We start from the raw sequence: 14987 nt of genomic DNA on the forward strand, positions 1-14987 counted from the left end.
GATCTGCAGCTGATTTTCTGCAGCAGATTTCATTTAAATAACTGAACACAGCATCAAATCTGCTGCAGATCCTGTAGGTGTGAACGCACCCTTAGGCTGGGTTCACACTATGTATATTTGAGGCTGTATTTGTGAGGCTGTATAGCAACCAAAACCAGGAGTGGATTGTAAACACAGAAAGGATCTGTTCACATAATGTTGTAATTGAGTGGATGGCCGTCATTTAATGGCAAATTTTTGCTGTTATTTTAAAACAACGGCTGTTATATTGAAATAATGGCAGTTATTTACCGTTATATGACGGCCATCCACTCAATTTCAACATTGTGTGAACAGATCCTTTCTGTGTTTTCAATCCCACTCCTGGTTTTGGTTGCTATGAGGACCTGACTTGAGGACCAAATACTGCCTGAAGTATACAGTGTGTGAACCCAGCCTAAATGTGTAAAATTAGTGGGATTTTTTAGTCTGTGTATTAAAGGTGTTTTGATCCTTTAGGCACTTCTCAGACGATTACTTGCAGAACATGCTTTACATAGTTGGGGACGTGCTGAGCTAGCGCTGTCGCTGCTTCAAGAAGGGGAAGGACGTTATAACCTCCAGGATGTTGTGGAAGCAGTCAGAGAATCACAGGACCGTGACTTTATAAAGAGGATGCTAACCCAAGAATGTGCAGTCTGTGGATGGCAGCTTCCACGCAACAAGGTACTATTGGGCACAATTTAATAATAATAATAATAATGATAACATTGAATAAAGCTCCTTCTGCAGCCAATAAGGAATTTAGTCTAACCAGTGCCGATAGGCTTCTGTAAAATACAGTCCTTGATCTGTAAGTGGTGGTAGAAGGCTGGGATTTGCAGAGGCCTGTAAGCCTTGGTTGAGTGCTGAGAGGTGCATTTCCCTAATAAATTATTTACTGTAGTGCCAAAATTAAAAATATCATAGAGACATGTAAAAAGTTATGATCGATCAGGGTCTGGGGGCTGTGCCCTACACCAATTGCTAGAATGAGTAGGGAGAAGCACTTAGCTGACCCTTTCTCTCCCTGTCTCTCTATATGCTGTAGGAGTCAGGCTAATAGACTTTCTTTGGAATCTATGGAGTCTCCTCAGTGATGAGAGAGATGGGTAGAGAAGTGCTTAGCTGAGTGCTTCTCCCTGCTTGTTCTAGCAAACAGCCCCCACATTGTTTTGATCAAAACTTTTGTCTCTGTGTTTTTTCATGACAGTCACACCTACTAAAGAGCATTTATACAAGACACTTTAGTGTCTGCACGAGGTCTTGGTGATAACATTGGACCTGACAGAAATCAGAACAGTAAATTTTGTTGTACCTCTGTAGTTCAGCCACAAGCATTGGCCATGTTAACTCCAATTCCTATATGTATCGGCATAGAAGTAAAATATTAAATAACCATTTATGTCTTTAAGTTACTTTTTATAACTTGTTTGTCTCTTTTAAATATAAATAGTCAGCAGTAGCATGTTACTGAAGATTGCTAGAGAAACGCAGCAGTGCCTTCCCAGTCTCTACATCTTGTTACCTCTATTTCAGATGCGCTCTCTAACATCATGTGAGTGTTGTATCTGCCCAGACTGCTTCCGGATGCACTTTACTGTCGCAGTAAAAGAAAAACACATTAGAGATATGGTGTGTCCAGCATGTGAGGAGCCAGAGATTAGTGATGAGGGTGAACTCTTACATTATTTTTCTACACTAGATATTCTGGTAAGTTTTTTTAAAATATTGTACCAATAATGTGTAAATTGGTGGCAACAGCAATTTGTTTTGTTTAACCCCTTAGTGACCGCCGATACGGCTTTTTACAGCGGTCACTAAGGGTCCTTATTCTGCTGCCATCAGCTTTTTACGGCGATGGCAGAGAATAAGGCTGCGGGGCCGGGACGGCCCCCACCCCATCCCCCCAGCTACCGGAGGTAGCTGAGGGGTTGGGGCAGTGTGTGGGGTCCGTCCCGCCCCCCCCCCCCCTTACTGACGATCGCCGCTATTAACGTTATAGCGGCGGCCGTCGGTAAAGTGGATTACCGGTGCCACTGCTGCTTTTCATCTCCCCCCGCCGTGAATCCAAGGCGGGGGGAGATGAAATAAGTGTCCCCTCAGACCCCAGATCAGCCCCCCCTAGTAGGGAATCACTAACCCCCCTCCCCCGGCGGCCATCATTTCCAAGATGGCCGCCGCTATCGTTCGCAGGGATGGAAAAGTTTAAATGAATGAAAGCCCCATGCTCTCCGCCACCGGAGGTAGCGGAGAGCATGGGGCAGTCATCAGGGACCCCCCTGTGGGGTCCCGGTACAAGCGATCAGCGGTATATACAATATACCGCTGATCGCTTGTACCATGTGCCGCCGACACTTTTTATCCCCTGTCACCATAAATGATTGGTGACAGGGGATAAAAAGTGATGTCACTCCAGATGTCCACCCCAGATTGCCTATAAGAACTTCAGTTTATCCGTAACCACCCCACGTTGCCCGTATCCACCCCAGATTGTCTGTAAACACTGCAGGTTGCCCGTAACCACCCCACGTTGGCCGTAACCACCCCAGATTGTCTGTAAGCACAGCAGGTTGCCCGTAACCACCCCACGTTGCCTCTGACCACCTCACGTCGCCTCTGACCACGCCACGTCGCCTCTGACCACGCCACGTCGCCTCTGACCACGCCACGTCGCCTCTGACCACCGCAGGTTGCCTCTGACCACCGCAGGTTTCCTCCGACCACCGCAGGTTTCCTCCGACCACCGCAGGTTGCCTCCGACCACTGCATGTTGCCTCTGACCACCCCAAATTGCCAATGACCCTCTCCAGATTGCGGTAACCATGCCAGATTACAGGTACCCACCCGAGATTACCTATAAGCACTTCAGTTTATCCGTAACCACCCCACATTGCCCGTAACCACCCCAGATTGTCTGTAAGCACTGCAGGTTGCCCGTAACCACCCCAGGTTGCCGTAACCACAGCAGGTTGCCCGTGACCACCCCATGTTGTCCGTAACCACCCCAGATTACCTGTAACTACTTTAGGTTGCCCATAACCACCCCTGGTTGCCCGTAACCACCCCACATTACCTGTAATCTCATTTTTTTTATTTTATTTTAGTAACTGCGCTATTCTAATAACCATTACTAGCTGCGGTTTTGCTCCAGCAAATTGGCGCTCCTTCCCTTCTGAGCCCTGCTGTGTGCCCATACAGTAGTTTATGCCCACATATGGGGTACCGTTTTACTCAGGAGAACCTGAGTTACAGATTTTGGGGTACGTTTTCTCTCCTGTTCCTCGTCAAATTGAGAAATTTCAAACTAAACCAACATATTATTGGAAAAATTTGAGTTTTTCATTTTTACTGTCTAATTTTGAATACTTTCCTCTAATACCTATGGGGTCAAAATTCTTACCACACCCCAAAATGAAATCTTTGAGGGGTGCACTTTCCAAAATGGGGTGACTTATGGCGAGATTTTACTTTGATGGCACTACAGGGGCGCTGCAAACGCACCTGGCGCTCGGAAACTTCTGCAGCAAAATCTGCATTGAAAAAGCTAATTGGCGCTCCTTCCCTTCTGAGCCCTCCTGTGTGCCCATACAGTGGTTTACGCCCACATATGGGGTACCATTGTACTCAGGAGAACCTGCGTTACAAATTTTGGGGTACTTTTTTTCTCTTGTTCCTTGTGAAATTGAGAAATTTCAAACTAAACAAACATATTATTGGAAGAATTCGAGTTTTTCATTTTTACTGTCTTCTTTTAAATACTTTCCTGTAATACCTGTGGGGTCAAAATGCTCACCTCACACCAAGATGAATTCTTTGAGGGGTGCACTTTCCAAAATGGGGGGACTTATGGGGGTTTTTCTCTCTGCTGACACTACAGGGGCACTGCAAACGCACCTGGCGCTCAGAAACTTCTTCAGCAAAATCTGCATTGGAAAAGCTATTTGGCGCTCCCTTCCTTCTGAGCCCTCCTGTGTGCCCTCCTGTGTGCCCATACAGTGTTTTACGCCCACGTATGGGGTACCGTTGTACTTAAGAGAACCTGCGTTACAAATTTTGGGGTACTTTTTTTCTCTTGTTCCTCGTGAAATTGAGAAATTTCAAACTAAACGAACATATTATTGGAAGAATTTGAGTTTTTCATTTTTACTGTCTTCTTTTGAATACTTTCCTGTAATACCTGTGGGGTCAAAATGCTCACCTCACACCAAGATGAATTCTTTGAGGGGTGTACTTTCCAAAATGGGGTGACTTATGGGGGTTTTTCTCTCTGCTGACACTACAGGGGCACTGCAAACGCACCTGGCGCTCAGAAACTTCTTCAGCAAAATCTGCATTGGAAAAGCTAATTGGCGCTCCCTTCCTTCTGAGACCGGCTGTGTGCCCATACAGTGGTTTACGCCCACATATGGGGTACCGCTGTACTCAAGAGAACCTGCGTTACAAATTTTGGGGTGCTTTTTCTCTCATTTTCCTTTTGAAAATGAGAAACTTCAATCTAAACGTATATATTATTGGAAAATTTTAATTTTCCATTTTTTTACTGCCTAATTGTGAATACTTTCCTCCAGCCCCTGTAGGGTTAAAATGCTCATTATACCCCTAGATTAATTCTTTAAGGTGTGTAGTTTCCAAAATGGGGTCACTTATGGGGGTTTTCAGGATACCAGACTTCTAAATCCATTTAAAAAAAGAACTGGTCCCTAAAAAATCAGTTTTGGAAACTTTCACGAAAATGTGATAATTTGCTGATGAATTTCTAAGCCCCGTAACACCCTAAAAAAGTAAAATATGTTTACCAAATTATGCCAGAATAAAGAAGACATATTGGTAATGTGACTTAGTAACTAATTTATGTGCTACGACTTTCTTTTTTTAGAAGCAGAGAATTTCAAAGTTCATAAAATGCTAATTTTTAAAATTTTTCATGATATTTTTATGTTTTTCACAAAAAACACACAAAGTAGTGACCAAATTTTGCCACTAACATAAAGTGCCATATGTGACGAAAAAACAATCTCAGAATCGCTAACATACGTTAAAGCATCACTGAGCTATAAGCGCATAAAGTGAGACAGGTCAGATTTTGAAAAATTAGCCTGGTCATTAAGGCCCAAACTAGCTGCAGCACGAAGGGGTTAATGAAATCTGTGCCAAGACAAGCATTTGTTAGCTGAGCATCAGTATCATGTTTATTTGTAGTACGTAACGGTAGCCATTGTGTGATAAAGTGATTTCTAAAGGGCCTTTTACAAGAGGCAATTATCAGCAATGAGTGTTCCTAGAAACGCTCATTCAGCCGATAATCAGCCTGTCTAAAAGTGGCAGTGATCAGCTGAGGGGCCAGAAAACGACTGATCCTCACCTGATCGCATCTTTTGGTCAGGCCAATAACAAAAGGGACAAACACAGTCCTACCAGCACCAGATTAATATATCATCAGACTAGAAGATGCACGCCTAACCAGACTGGATCCCCATCCGACCAAAATCCAAAAATTAAAGACATGGAGACAGCATCAAGGTTTCGATTCACACATGAAATGCAACGTTTCGTCTGGCGTAACAGCCTTTCTCAAGCAACTGTGAATAATAACAAAAGGGAGACTGACAGCACAGATATACATATATCCGTGCTGCCAGTTTCCAGATGCCATCACATCAGCCATGCATACTTACCATCAAGTTGCTGTGATCTGGCATCTTCACCTTCTTTCTGACAGTGTCACAGATGCATCCTTTTTTCCAGCGCTGATGGTAAGTATACAATGCTGATGTGATGGCATCTAAAAACTGGCAGCACGGATTAGCATCTTCCTGCTGTCAGTTTTCCTTCTTTAAATGGCTTGGCTGCTCGATAAATTGCGCCATGTAAAGGCACTGCAAACGAGCGCCGAACTCGCTGATCAGCACTTGTTTGCATCCTTCCAAGGCCCTATGTCAAGCTGTGTAAAAGGACTCTTAAGTGGTTACAACTGCTTGGATGTCAGCATAAAAAAAATGTATACAATCCTGCAATGCATCTTCTATATCAAGTGCTTCTGTTTTTCAATATCTGTACTTATGGTAATTTAAAAAGAGACTGCACTGAATGATAAAAATGTCTCCCGGTCATATAATGATCACACGAGAGCACCACTACTACATAACTGTACAGATGTTGCAGCTGCATGTCCATCACATAATCAGGACAGCTTTTTATCCACTGGAAGATTGCAAGATAGGTTCCTGTATGTCAATGGAAGCAGAGATCTTAAAAACTGTGAGTATCCAGCCAGTGTGGAGAGATCCAGTGGTGCCAGCCAGTCCCTTCCCCAGGAAAGTTTGCTGTTCCCTATGGAAAAGGTGGTTCTAAAGAGAAAGCTATAAACAGTGTATGTAGGGTTTTAATGTTATATTAGGTCTGAGAATACATATGTCATCATTGTGGTCTTCTCTTTGTATTATTTATATGCATAGACTGGTTTGCTTTTATATGAAGTGTTTTTTTATGAGTATAAATACATTGACATTTATTGACATCTTATTTTGGAATCCCTGAAATATTTACCCCCTGTTTAGATCACTTGTTTATGAAGTTTGATGGAGGGGTGTGTTAATTTCATTTTCTATGGTACTTTCCAGTTACGGGACACTCTGGAGGAGGACGCGTACAATTTGTTTCATAAAAAGTTGACAGAAAGGACACTTATGAAAGATCCGAAATTTCTTTGGTGCACACATGTGAGTATACCCAAAATTAATCAGTCTGCGTTTGCCATCCAGTGTTAAGAAGAGTACAAATTCTGGTCTCAAATATTGGAGTAAATGCTCAACTAACTCAAATCAACAACTAAAAGACTCCTGTCTTTTCCCATTCTGTCTGCAGCAGCTATGGTGAGCGCAATACCTCATCCAGACTTGTGCTGTTTGGGGGCGACCTTCTCCGCCGGCGGTGCTGGCCGGGTTCTGGTGTGGTGTTTTTGGGTCTGGTCCTGTGGCATGGGGGTCGCAGGGCCGTCCCATGGCCCCCAATCTCTGACTATGCGCGCCTGCGGGGTTGGTGGCCACTGACTGGCACGGTGTGGACTTAGTGTAGGGACCCATGTGTATCAGATACCTGCACGATGGTACATGGGGCAGTGTGGCTTGATCAATTCATACACAAAATTCTGATGTGTTTTTTATTTAGCCTAGGGGCACTAGTATCAGCCATAGGTGTGAGGTGCAGCGCTCCTTTTCTTCCCTGAACCTAACTATTAAAGATAGCTGCAGACGACCTAAAGCTAGTGATAAAATGTTTGATTAAAACATAAACTGACGTCTTTCCCATAGACGACTGAACGTCCATATGTTCCCTTTGGGGAAGAGGTACGCTAACTGCCATACTGTTCTGCCACTGACTTATCTCTGAGAATTGAGGCAGTGAAAATTTATCCTGGTTGGCACTTATCCCGGGAGTCCTTACACTGACAGCCAGTGGTGGGTTTGGCTGACCTTAGTGTAACGCGTATGGGGGCCTTAAGACCCTTGTCTGGAATTTCTTGCAGATGTTTTAAAATGTTTTAAAAATATCAGTCCTAGTTATGTACGCCCTCATTTATTATGTTGCGTCCACTCATTATGACACAATTTTAGATGCTTATTTTGTATTCTTGTAATATCTGCCAGAATCAGCCCTAAACCGATAATTAATTATTAAGGGAATAATGTAACCATTTTTTTTTCTAGTGTTCATTTGGATTTATTTATGAACGGGATCAACTAGATGTAAAGTGTCCTCAGTGCAAATGCAGCTTCTGCAGGAAATGCAAGCGACCAGTAAGTTCCAGTGCTCTGAAATTTACACTGGGAACTAGATAGACTGCAAAGCATACCAGCTAAGAAAAGTATATGTATCAAGAAGATAGAGAACATTGAGAAACACTTGAATGTTTTTTATCTGAGACTTTTGAAGATAACTTTCATACTGCCTGACCCACAAGTCATCAGGATGGTCCCCCACAGCTTCTCCCTACAGCCATACAAGCCTTAACCAATAAATCATTCTCTTTTCCCAAAGAGGGAGAGGTCTTACAGTCAAGGCTGGTGGGGCGGAAAGAAACCAGCAGGGACAGCCCCTGTGACTCGTGGTTCAGGCAGCATGAAAGAGATGACAGGTTCCCTTTTGAGAGGCACTGTCGCAGAAAAGAAAAAGTTTTCTATGTTTAAATCAACTATATACATACAGCCAAACTGTAATCCATGCTCCCTCTGTGCTGATATTTGGTCTTTTTTTATGTTAAAAAAAAGAGACCAGACACATGAATTCCCAGTCCTTTGTGCGCTCATGCAAGGAAAGACATCTGTTTATCATGAAGGCTGTATATCAACTGAAGGCTAATTATATTATTAACTTTTGATAATATATTGTCAACTATGCATGCCTAACAAGAAACAATGCTTTTTTATGCACTAATTTACTCAGTATAATGTCACTGAGTGGTTACAGAGGTTTTGGTGCTTTGTGACAGGAGAGCTGACCATACAATGCAAGCACCCCAAGGATTTTCTGCTCCTGAATGTAGAACACATGAAGACTTATCCTGCTCTGTACACGCTCATGAATAGCTGTCAGTCAATACCAAGCCATGTCTGTGAGTGTGCAAAGGACTTCCTGTGTTTGGTCTCTTTTTTTGAACAGAGTAAAGACCAAATATTGGCATGGAGGTAGCGTGGCCAGCCATTTAAGAGGAAGAAAGACATTCAGTGGCCATATGTGTAATGTTAATTTAAAAATAGAAGAAAACAAGCGTATATTACAAAACTGCTTGCAATCACAAATCGTTGATTTCTAAAAAAAAATAAATAATAAATAATAAAAAAATAATTAAGTTTAGCGTTACTGTGTGTGTGCCTTGTTCCAAGGGCAATGTAACATATTTAGATACACAGTATATTCTGCAGTTTAGACCACTTTTCTGCTTGTCTTTTTATCTTTAAACCTTGCAGATTATTTTCTATAAATTCATATTCAACACTGTCTTTCCTACCAATAATATAGTGGGAGGAACAGCATCGAGCCCTGAGTTGTGAAGATTTCCAAAGTTGGAAGAGAGAAAATGATGCTGAATATCAGGCCCAAGGCCTGGCCGTGTACCTGCAGGAGAATGGGATCAGTGAGTGTATTCCTTGTATTTCTGATCTTCTTGTCTTGCTTGAAAATCTGCATACTGATGATGTTTTGTATTCTTCCCTCAGCTTGTCCACACTGCAAGTTCTCTTATGCTCTTGCCAGAGGAGGTTGTATGCATTTTATCTGCTCTCAGTGCCGCCATCAGTTCTGTAGTGGATGTTACAACACTTTCCACTCTAAAAATGTGAGTGGCTTGTTTAGTATTATCCCATTGTGTATGGGTGCCATTAAGAATTTTCTATAAATTTGCTTTCCCACAGGCTGAAAGCAATTCCAGGCCAGATATTTACATTTTTTCACGCTTTTAAAATTAATGTTGGTTTCTAGTACTATTGTATTTTATAGCATATATATCATTATAAAAAAAGTAAAAATATTGTCTCCGTTCTGTATCCTGCTTATTTTTTCATCTGCTTTTCCTGACCACCCTACTGTATTGCATTGCTATCTGCAATTGACCCCTTTGCTGGATGCATGACAGGTCAGGCATTACTATGCAGTCAGGCAGATTTCAGGAATCGCTGTTATGCAGTCTGGTTTTTTCCATCTCACTATACTGCAGGAAGCACACACAGTAGAATGTCATGCCATAACTTTTTGTGTCCTGTCTCAGTCTAGCAGTTGCTGCAGATAGATTAGCCCCCTAGACTACAGCGCTGGGCAGCACATGAGCTTGAAAGGAAATCCCTTAGTGGTCAATACTTACATATTATAAAAGAGAAATATATCACCCTCTGTATCAGTTGCAACAAAATAATTTAAAATAATAGTGAGCAGTTTTCGTAAATCTGGCCAACATCTATAAGAAAAACCAGCATGTCACTAGCCTATATGTAATTTATGTATGCTTATTCATTAGTTGTTAACTATGACTATAGGTAAAACGACAAGATTAGTTCATCATTTATGCTTTATATGAAGTTATCTTTCTTTCATAGAAGTGTACTGTCCCTTCCTGCACTGTCAGAATGTCTCTCCATGCTCATCATCCTAGAAACTGCTTATTCTACCTACGAGATTGGGAGGTGGCTCGTCTACAGACACTTCTACAAGTATGTAGATTTTGAAATGTATGTGTTGGTTTTCCTTTAGTAATGTATTCTTGTCCACTTTACATGCACCACTTGGCAGCACCTGCCATGCTGCGTACAGTTATGGCTATGGCTCCGCATTCTCACAGCGAATTTTCATTCAGTCAATGTAACCACTGCTGACTTGACTCATCAGCTGCTGGGCTAACTCGTGCGCTGCAGAATCTGTTGGCGCTATTCGCTGTGGACTCTGTTGGCCCTATACAAATAAATAATATTATTATTATTAGAGGAGCGCTACTGTAGAGCAGGTCCAGATTTTTCTTTTATACCTCTCTAAAAAAAAAATTGCCTGTATCTTTGATTTTGTTTGTTGACTGAATTATCTCCAGTGTTGCTTATTGTAAGAATCTGATTTTGCAGATATTATGAAATATTTAGGTCATCTTCATAAGTTCACAGTTGTCACTTATCTGATCTGTTCCATCAATTATTTTTACCATATTTTTTTAATCAGATGTCTAATGTGGCCTTTAACACAGACCCTCCTGCTGGAACACAAGCTGGACCTGGAGGTATGCTCTTTTCATCTCAATAATGGACCATGATGGGCCACAAATAACCTCCTGTGAATATATATTTACCATATTGCTTTATGATTTAATAGACTACAAGCATACTTAAGCATATGCAAGTGCTGGGCATAAGTCATTTCTTAGTATCTGGGGATTGCTCTGCCCACATGCACAACAAGCCACAGAGTTCTGACCTTTAGCCTATTTTTGAGGCCATTGACTTCCCTGTTGAAATCAGCAGAACTAAAGCCGAATCATAACTTGACATGCTGCAAGATCTCCATAGGTGCTGCAAGTCCATTTATGTGCAGACTTTGTGTGGACCTTTCATGCAGCGAGTGGATGACATTACACTGCAGATTTTCTGCACACAAGTCCTCTGTGGAAAACCTACTGCGTATCCACCCTGTATGACTATAGTGCATTCACCACTGCACATCAGTGTGTACTGGATGCTGCTAAGCATTTACTTAAACACTGCTGAAGGATTTAATTCTTCCACAATTCCACAATGCTTTAGAGTTGTGCTGTTTTCAGAAAGTAAAAAAATTTGTCTCATTAAAAAATCACTAACATAGATGCAATAAAATCTTCAGTCTTGCTGTATTGTTACGTGTAAGAAATAGCCTGTGAATTGTTCCTATTTGCAATTGTGTTTCATAGGTGGATGTCGTGTCATGGAACAGAAAGAGACTATAGATGGATTGAACGATGAGGCTTGTGGAAAACAGACTGCATTTGGATATGCAGGGCTTTGTGAGTAAGTATTACACATTCACTGTATTCTTTTATTGGTCTATAGTAAATCATTTTCTTGATTTCATTGCAGTGCTGCACATAACATTTTTTGCATTTTTGTGATCTGTTTTATTCTGCTGAAAACCTCTTTTCCATGCTGATTTAAGGGAAACTTAGAAGCATCTAACCTTCTGATATGTCCCTGTAGACCCCAGGGTCCTGAGGATGAAGATGAGTTTGGTTTTCTGGATATTAGCAGATTATATTATATGCTAATAGGTGTTTCGGTGCACTGGGGGTGGCACTGATCTGGCCTTTCCCTCCTAACTAATATTAGCAGAGTGGCACAGAGCACCTCACCAATATTTATTAAGAAGGTGGGATGGTCAGGGCATTGAGGTGACCCGAACGCCTCATTAGCCTATTAAATAAACTGCTAATATCCCCAAAACAGCTTAGAGGATGGAGGTAAGAAACTTACCTTCATCCTCAGTGCCCTGTTTCCTACAGGGACATATAAGATGTTTAGATGCTTCTAACCTGCTGATAGGTTTCCTTTAATGGGGAATGTAGCATGCACCATTACACATTGTACTTTATGAAAGTATGTATTGGAGAATAATGGACCGATATATTCCATCTTTAGATCTCATTATAAGGAATATCTGGTCAGTCGCATTAATGCATCATCTTTGGATCCTTGTACGCTCTATGACTTGGAAGAAATTGTCACTGTATGTAAACGCTACCTTCAAAAATGCCCCCCTCGAGAGGCCGCTGAAGATGAGAGATCGTACAAGGACAGACTTGTAAAGGTGACACAATGCTGTTACTGTTAATAATGATGGTGTCTTCTCTTCAGTTAGGGAACAAACATGACATTGTCTTTTGTGCTTGTTTTGTTTAATGCTGGGCTTTCTCTTTTTAGATGCTGGTGCTTGAGATGCCTCTGAATCCAGCTGTTCAAAGAAATCACCACTCATAATGCTTTTCTTTCTACCTTCTCTTCCGACAACAGGAAGATTATTAAATATTGTATATTAGATAGTTATCAATTAAATAAAAATTACTGTATCATTTTTTTGAACCGTACGCGAAATGTCACTTCCATAAATGTTTTCTAGTTGTGACAATGACATCATACAACATACAGTATGATCAATATTTGTGACATTGACATCATACAACATAAGATAAGTATTTGTGACAATGACATCATATAACATATCATCAGTATTTGTGACAATGACATCATATAACATATCATCAGTATTTGTGACAATGACATCATATAACATATCATCAGTATTTGTGACAATGACATCATATAACATATCATCAGTATTTGCGAAAATGACATCATACAACATATCATCAGTATTTGTGACAATGACATCATATAACATATCATCAGTATTTGTGACAATGACATCATATAACATATCATCAGTATTTGCGAAAATGACATCATACAACATATCATCAGTATTTGATCATGTAACTACATTGTAGGACTTTCAGCTCATGCATAGTTCACACTTCATTTTTGTGATACATTAAAGAACTCTTCCTTAGAAACGGTGATTCGGAGATGCTGTATTCCCCTGCAAACGTGAATGCCCTACTCAAATGGATTGCTCAGAAAGTAGCTTCAAGCGACTCTGTACCCACAATCGGTCCCCCCCAAACCACTTGTACCTTTTGATAGCTGCTTTTAATCCAAGATCTCTCCTGTGGTCCGTTCGGCAGGTGATGCAGTTATTGTCCTAAAAATCTATTTTTAAACTTGCAGCCCTTGCCAAACGGGAGTATCTGTGCCCTAACTTTGCACCACCCCTCCGTCCCTCCTACCCACCCTCCTCATCATTAGGAATGCTCCAGGCAGATTGTCTCCTATTTGTCAGCTGTGTGAATACTGAACATGGGCTGGATCGTTAAGCAACTGTGCAGTGTTCAGCATGGAGAAAATGTTCCAGTGGCATTCCTAATGATGAAGAGGGTGGGGAGGAGGGACGGAGGGATGGTGCAAAGTTAGAGCACAGATACTCCCGTTTGGCACGGGCTGCAAGTTTAAAAATTGTTTTTTAGGACAATAACTGCATCACCTGCCGAACGGACCCCAGGACAGATCTTGGATTAAAAGCAGCTATCTGACGGTACAAGCGGTTGGGGGGGGGGGTCAGATTGTGGGTACAGAGTTGCTTTCAGTGTGAAGTTTAGTAAAGATATACTGAAAGCAAGAGACATCCTCTGAGCTCCTGTCTCAGATAGAGAAATGGTACGCCGGTAGGAGATAAATCAAATGATCCCTTTGTCATTGCTAATGTCCATTTGCAAAGTCAAAAAATAGCATTTTTCCTTGGAAGCTCAAGTGTCACAGCTATCTGCTTGTAGCATTTTTCATTGGAAGCTGCAGTGCCACACTTATCTGCAGTTCTGTACCTATTAGGGACCTGACAGATTCCCTTTAAGAGATTCGAAAAAAAAAACAATCGGAGACATTTACTAAGGTGTCTAATGTGTGTGACAGATCTAATATGGGTTGGTGTGTATTTTACTCCAATATATTATTTGTGATTTATGGAAAAGTCGTTCTGTCGTAATAAATGCGTCTAACTAAAAAGATGCAAACAAATTCACTTGGTACTGACCAGACATAAGCCTGCACCAGTTTTTGCAACTTTTTTAAAAAATCGCAAATGATAATTTGAGTGCAAATCCCGGATTTTTGGGTAAATGCTCAAAACAGGCAGATTTAAAAAAAATAATCTAAAATCTAAAAAATATTCACCTGTCCAATACTGGTTCATAAATAGAACTTGGCTCAAAAAAGGGTGATAAATCTAACTATCCACCTTAAAATAGGTACAACGCCCTTCATAAATTTCCCCCAATGTCACTAAGAAGTTTAGATATTGAGTCATATATGATGGAACCTAATAAATGCCTGATGGAATTTCCATAGTTAGGCATAGTTATGTTCACACAACGTTACGTAGTAATCAGGGCCGTTGTTGCAACGGCCATGATTAGTACAGAAATTATGTTGTGCTGAAGGCTGAGGGAATCCCGGCCGGAGTATCTACACATAGTATACATTCCGGCCGGGATCCCTAGCGGCGCAGCAAGAAACTGACATGTTAGTTTTCTGAGGCCGCTATTTAATGAATAGTGGCCACAGAAAGCCCTGTCAGTTTACACAATGGAGCGTGTGGCTCTGGCCGCATGCTCCATTGTGTGCAGTGGGGAGTTCTGATTCGGGCGCACACTGATGCGCCTGCATCAGAATTCAGGATGATCTTTTCTGACACCGGCCGTTCGGTGACCTGGCCGGGTCACGGAACGGCCAGTGTCATACAGCGTCTGAACATATCTTAATATTGGGTTAGTAGTACAGGAAAATAGATTAAATTCTAACACACCTGCTTAGACAGTGGGGTACCTATAGCGGTCACATGGGTAGCAGCTGCGA

General features: G+C 41.6%; 1 protein-coding gene across 1 annotated transcript in view; it reads left to right on the forward strand.

Annotated features, from left to right (window-relative positions):
• RNF31 (ring finger protein 31) overlaps positions 1–12594 on the forward strand; it is a 36470-nt gene extending 23876 nt beyond the window's left edge. Inside the window, exons 14-24 of the mRNA XM_069961659.1 lie at positions 499–705; positions 1558–1731; positions 6642–6740; positions 7728–7817; positions 9040–9154; positions 9237–9355; positions 10110–10223; positions 10720–10777; positions 11441–11537; positions 12162–12330; positions 12444–12594. Coding sequence (XP_069817760.1) covers positions 499–705; positions 1558–1731; positions 6642–6740; positions 7728–7817; positions 9040–9154; positions 9237–9355; positions 10110–10223; positions 10720–10777; positions 11441–11537; positions 12162–12330; positions 12444–12500 — 1299 coding nt within the window. The 3' untranslated portion in view covers positions 12501–12594. The remainder of the gene's footprint in view (positions 1–498; positions 706–1557; positions 1732–6641; positions 6741–7727; positions 7818–9039; positions 9155–9236; positions 9356–10109; positions 10224–10719; positions 10778–11440; positions 11538–12161; positions 12331–12443) is intronic.
• Positions 12595–14987: the final 2393 nt, after the last annotated feature.

This window comes from Dendropsophus ebraccatus, chromosome 3 (assembly GCF_027789765.1).
Source record: "Dendropsophus ebraccatus isolate aDenEbr1 chromosome 3, aDenEbr1.pat, whole genome shotgun sequence".
Classification (NCBI taxonomy): Eukaryota; Metazoa; Chordata; class Amphibia; order Anura; family Hylidae; genus Dendropsophus; species Dendropsophus ebraccatus.